Consider the following 6,000-nt stretch of genomic DNA (forward strand, 5'->3'; position numbering starts at 1 on the left):
AGACAGCCAGAGAATACACTTAGTGGCACACTGACATGCTACAGGGGCACCATGACACAAAGACGACACTAGGCACCCGATAAACACAGGGACACGCACCCGCAACTCTATGGTTCCCAGATACGGAGAGATGGAGCTTGGGAAGACCCCTGGAGACACAGGCAGGCGGCACCCAATTACGGACTCTTGGAGACCTGGAGAAACTGGCAGACGGACCCGTGCTGACGCTTGCGCCACATGGCCACCTACAGCAAAATGGTGGCTCTCAAGCCCGACACACCAGTGAACACACGCAGATCCAGAAGAAGCCAGTTAGCCATTCATGGCCCTCCTCCTGGCTCCTTTGCCTCCACATCTGGGGCTTCGGGGATGGGAAAATGAACACACACCCTTCTTTCCCTACCCCAGCTCAGTGGGCGGGGGGGGGGTGCAGGAGCCCATCCTCTGCACTTTGTTGGAGGAAAACACAGGTGTCTATGCATCCTCTGCCTCTCTTGGTCCAGCTGGAGGGAAGTGAGAGACCCCAAATTTGTGCTTCAAGGGCAGATATAACAAGGACCAAGATGAAAAAAAAAAAAAAAAAAAGGCCAGGCTCCCAGCAGGTTGCAGATGGAAGCCAGCGATCAGACACTCGCTACCAGGGGAGTTACACTGGCGGCCACAGCTGTGTGCCCATCCCCTATGCACACCGCCAGTGGCTGCCTGACCCTGCCAGGTACCCACATAGGATCCCCCATATGCGTCCTAGCCCTATGGTGGACTCAGGTGATACCACTCATGTCCAAATGCAGAAGCAGCTCTGGAGCCATGCAGACGTCCCTGAAGTCATCAAGACCCACCCCCAACTCCAGGCTCTTTGCCCCTCTCACGTTTGGATGCTCCTACATGCTCCAGAACAAGGCCTCAGAGCCCAGCCTCAAAGTGGGCCTGGTTGAGGCTAGGGTCTAGACTAGGGAAAGGGTCAGGGTAACCAGTGGCCCCCAAAAAGGTATCTGGTCCCTGCGGGGCATTACAGGGCTCGTCCCTCCCTTCCTGTCCCCTGCCCACCCCTAACATCCCCTCTCCCTGCTTGAACCCCTGCTGCCCTCTGCCTGGCTGATAGGACTCCACCCAAGGGAAAGAGCTGGGCCATGAACCGGCTTCCCTCCTCCCAAACTCGTTTCTGGCTTCCTCCTCCAGGCAGTCTTCTAGAACTTCTATGGTTGGGAGGTGCTCCTCCCTGCCTTCCACCCGCCTAGAAGTACTCTTCCTTCAGTTGGGAAGGCCTAGGGGAAACCTAATGATGATAACCAAGATGACAAGTCATTCCATTTCCTGAACATGTGCTACAGGCCAGGCTCTGCGCTAAAGCCTAATCACAGTCCAAGAGTTAGGGGCTCTTATTACCCATTCTACGGACCAGGAAAATCTGCAGTTCAAGTCACAGGATTAGAAGATGTAGACCCAGAGTTCAAACCCTGTGCCATCTAACAACAAAGCCCAATTCTTGACTTCTGCACCCACAGCCTCCATCGGGGACCCTTGAAGCCTCACAAGACATTCCTGGCTCAGCAAAAACCCTTGACTCCAGCACCCAGCAAGAAGAGAGCATCCTGCCCGCCCCCCACCATTAACCCAGCAGAGCCCTTGGCCCCAAGCATGGCCTGCCTGGTCCAGCCTCAAAACATCGGAGTCCAAGCTAGCCCCCAGCACGGCCTGCCCCATCCCCGCTCATGCCTACACACACCTCCTATCCCAGAAGCGGGCATGAAGCAGGTAGGGCCAGAGCCAGGGGGAAAAGGCACCATTAAAAGGGGGCGCTACACTGTGCCAGGACAGGGAGCAATAGCATTGTGGGGACAGAAACGTGGCCACGGTGCCCCAAGGAGAGAGCTGAGTTGGGGGCATCGGGGAGGCCCCAGCCCACAGCCCCTGCCCTGGAAGGATTGTGTGTGCGGCTTCACAAAAACAGGGGTGTGTGAACATTCTGCTGCTCACGTGGCTGTGTGGCCCGAAATGTCTCCTCTGTGCACGGGTCCGTGCACACCCAGGTGAGCCAAGAGGGTTACGTCTTATATAAAAGCATGTGTCTGTCCATCTATCTGTCCTTGAGTCTGTGTGAGCAAGCGCAGGGGTGAACACACACTTGAGTCGGCGTGTATCCGAGTGTATCCGGGAGATACGGCTGTGTCTTCGTAAGCCTATGTCGATACACATATATCCCATCTCAAGGGGGGCGCGCCTGTGTGTTTGTGTGTGTGTGTTGGGGGTGGGAGCGAACACAGGTCCACCGTTTCCTGTGTCTGCAGGCTCCTCCATGGCCGTGTGTCTGGATGATCAGCCTGAGCGGGTCATTCATGTCCCCATTTTGGGGGTGGCGGTGATGTAATGTATGTCCTCATTCTAGTGTGTGTCTGTTTGCTGGGGAAGGGGTCCCATCCATCCACCCCCTCCTGTCTGCCGAGGACTCAGGCCTAGGGCCGCAGTGGGCTCAAGCAGCGCCAGCAAGCGCCCCGCCCAGCCGCCCTGGATTTCGATGCTTTTTCCAGAAGGAGATTCCCCCCCCAACCCCCCGCCCTTCCCCCTCGCCCACAGTGCCTTTCCCCGCCAGGGCCCCGCTGCTCCAAGCTCGTTCCTGCTCAATCATTTATTGACTTTAAAATCGAAGCCAATTCTGGTTTGAAAAAAAGGGGGAGAGAGAGCGAGAGAGCGAGAGAGAGAGAGAGGCCAGAGAGACAGAGAGAGTCCGAGACTCATGGCGGGGGGTGGGGGGAAGCAGAGACGGGGACAGAACCAAAGTCAGAGACAGAGACAGGGAGAGACAGGGACAGTCAGAGATATGGAAGGACAGAGGCTAAGAAAGAGAGACAGAGAAAGAGAGAGAGACAGAAAAGGGGCAGAGCAAACAGATATAGAGACAGAGACAGAGAAAAAGACAGAGACTGGCTGGGCAAATTACGGAAGCAGAAAGATTTGTAAAAACAGAGACTCTGGATCCAAGAGATGTGACTGTCGGGAGGGGCAGACAGACCCTGCTGACCAGCTGACAGCCGCCGCCTGCTAGGAGCTGAAAGGTGCCACCCAGAGAGACCATGCGCTCCTTCCTCCCCATCCACCTTGACACACTCAGGCCTGTGACACAGAGCTGAGCCCTTGCTCTGGGGTGTCACAGACTCAAGCCTTGGTCATGCCCCTGAGTCCGGTTGCTACCCCAGACCCTTCCTGGTCTTATCACCAGTGGACTGGCTGGCATTTTCTTTCCCAGGGTACCAAGTCTTACCCAGGGCTCAGGGGGCAGGCCAGGCTGCTGGGCGGGTAGCTGGTGGGGAAGGGGCGACTCAAGCATGGGGTCTTGACCCCACTAGGCCCCCGAAACACCAGCACGTAGTCCAGCCAAGCATAGCCCCAAAGGCAGCCACAGCTCAGACCCCGCTGGGTGGGCAGGGTTGTCATGGGACCCAAGATAGAGTGATTGGTCCATCAGAGGCATAGATCGGCGGGGGGGGGGGGTCCCCCAGGCTGCCACAGTGGCCAGAGTGCCTGCTTACACCTCCATGCATACTGTGATACATACATGTACCTTTGTATCCTCACCAACACTCACACCCAGTTTTGCACAGGAAAACCTGCTCCCTGGGCCACACACATGTCGGTACCATGCAGGCCTGCCCCCCCTCCCCCCGCCAACTCATAGAAGCCACATGCAGACCCCAAGATTGACACACACATACGCACTTGCATCTGTGGATCTAGGAGTGTGGTGCGGCCACGGCTGACACACAACCCCGACCAACTCGCTCGCCCCTCGCCACCCTCTGCCACCTGGTAGCAGCCGTATTCACTTGGACTCCCACTCCCATCTGTGGGCACACTTGGCAGAAGGCTGGCAGGACTCAGGCTGGGCAGAGGAGACAATTAGGACCCCAGGCCTGGCCTAAAGATTCTCCTTACACACGCAGGCCCTACTGGCAAGCAGGGCTAGGCAGTCCCCAGGTGTCCCCTCTTCTGAGTCCGCAATGCCCAGCAGTAGCCTGGCCCCCCGCAGGCAGCACTGCCAGGGCCACTGTGGGGCTCTGGACAGTTCTTGTGCCCTCTCAGAGCCTGGGTATCATCATGGCCCAGGGAAGGTGGAGTGCCAGGGCAGGCATCCCCCGCGCTTTTGCCGCCGCTGAGCGCCGCTCCGGGAAGTTCGCTGGAGGCGGGACGCGCTCTGCTCGCGCAGCGCGCCAAGGTCGGCTCTGTTGTGCCGGTGGCTGACCCGACGGCGTGGCCGCAGCACGGTCGGCGGCATCCACGGCTGTCTCCCGCCCCTCCCGCCTCCGGGCGGCGGGACGGGATTCCCCCGGCCCGCCCGGTCCACCGCGCCGCAGCCAGGGTAGCTGGGGCCGGAAAGTTTGCGCCGAGGAAAGTTTGGGGCGGTGGGGGGGCCGCGGCTGCGACGTCCAGGGTCGGCCGAGAGGCGCGGCCCCGGCTGGCAGCGCGCCCGTCCCTCCCTCCCCTCCCCTAACCCTCCGAAATTTGGGAGCCCCGCCATTTTCTTAGCCCCGCTCCCATGTGAGGCCTGAACAAAGACTTTGGGGCGACGCCCGGGCCGCTCGGCCGGCCCCGGGCACCCCGGCTGCACGCAGGGGCCGCCGCCACGCATACCGGCCGCTGCCACCCTCGGAAAAGCTGCGCCCGCCCCACAGAGCGCCGCGGGACCCAGTCCCAGCTCCGAGCCCTCGGGACCACCCCCTGCCACTCTGTCACCCCTGCAACCACTGCCAGTGGCCACGCTGCCCGGGTGCACGCCACAGTCGCCCACCGGTCGGCGGGAGTCCACCGCACCCCAGTCGAGCGCGCGCGCACACGCACGCACCACACACACACACACACACATACACACACACGCACTCCCGCTCCTCGCTCCGGGGGCAGCGCCACGCACGCAGCCGGCCACCCCCCAGAGCCCCCACCAGGAGTCCTCCGGGTGGCCAGGGTCGCACGCGCACCCTGACGCCCGCCTGCGTGCAGGGACTGCCCACAGCACGGCTTGCACCCCTCGGCCGCCCGCAGTCTCACTCCCCCCCCACCGGGCCGCCGCGCGCCCCCTCCGTCCGTCCTCCCGCCCGCCCGCCGGCCTCCTGCGCCCGCTCCCCTCCCCGGTCGCCCAGGGGCGGCGGCCGGTACCTGGGTGAGGCAGTACGGGGAGTACATAGCTGGGCGCCCAGGCGGGAGCGCGGCGGCCGGCCGCGGCGAGGGGAGGCCCGGCAGGCGGCGGCCGCGCTCGGGCTCCGGCTCCGGCTCGGCTCCTCCGGCCTCCGCCGCGCTGCGCCCGCCCGGCCCGCGGCCCCGCGCTCGCCGCTCGCAGGCTCGGCCCCGCCGGCTCCCGGGCCGCCGCCGCCGCCGCCGCCGCCGCCGCCGCCGCGCTCGCCGCTGCCTCTCGCGTCCGCTGCTGCCGCCGCCGCTGCGCGTCTACTCCATGCCGCCGCCGCTCGGCCGGTCACCCTCGCCCGCCGCCGCCGCCAACGCCGCCGCCGCCGCCGCGCTGTGAAAGTGAAAGTTTAGACAAAGTTTGGAAGCGGCGCACTCCGGGGAGAGGGAGCGGGCGGGCGGCGCGGGCGGGAGGAGGGGCGCGGGGAGGGGCGGGCAGGGCGGGGGAGCGGCGGCCGGCGCGCACACACACACACACACATGCACACACACATGCACACACGCGCGCGGGGGCGCACACCGACACAGCCACCCCGACACGTGCTGGCCCGCGTTCCATCGCAGACACACGCTGACACACAGCAGGGTTCGGACCCCGCCACACATGTCACGTACAGAACGCATTGCCACACGTTCCACGTTCCAACAACGAAGCACACACAGACACCTACACATACACAGCATAGACACACGCCCTGGTGCACCAGTCCGCGACCCACACGCTGACAGGCACACAGGCCCACCATCACACGATGATAACCTATACACATACATTCCAGCAATGAACCATGCTTAGACAGGCGAACATGGGCCTTCCACGGACACACA

The 6,000-nt window shown here is 62.7% G+C and overlaps 1 protein-coding gene across 1 annotated transcript in view; it reads right to left on the bottom strand.

Annotated features, from left to right (window-relative positions):
* The window catches only part of NFIX (nuclear factor I X), a 98,128-nt gene extending 92,829 nt beyond the window's left edge, over positions 1-5,299 (bottom strand). The window contains exon 1 of the mRNA XM_045083378.1: positions 5,149-5,299. Coding sequence (XP_044939313.1) covers positions 5,149-5,175 — 27 coding nt within the window. The 5' untranslated portion in view covers positions 5,176-5,299. The remainder of the gene's footprint in view (positions 1-5,148) is intronic.
* Positions 5,300-6,000: the final 701 nt, after the last annotated feature.

The sequence above is a fragment of the Mustela putorius genome, unplaced genomic scaffold (assembly GCF_011764305.1).
Source record: "Mustela putorius furo isolate JIRA1106 unplaced genomic scaffold, ASM1176430v1.1 tig00000095_pilon_pilon_pilon, whole genome shotgun sequence".
Taxonomy (NCBI): Eukaryota; Metazoa; Chordata; class Mammalia; order Carnivora; family Mustelidae; genus Mustela; species Mustela putorius.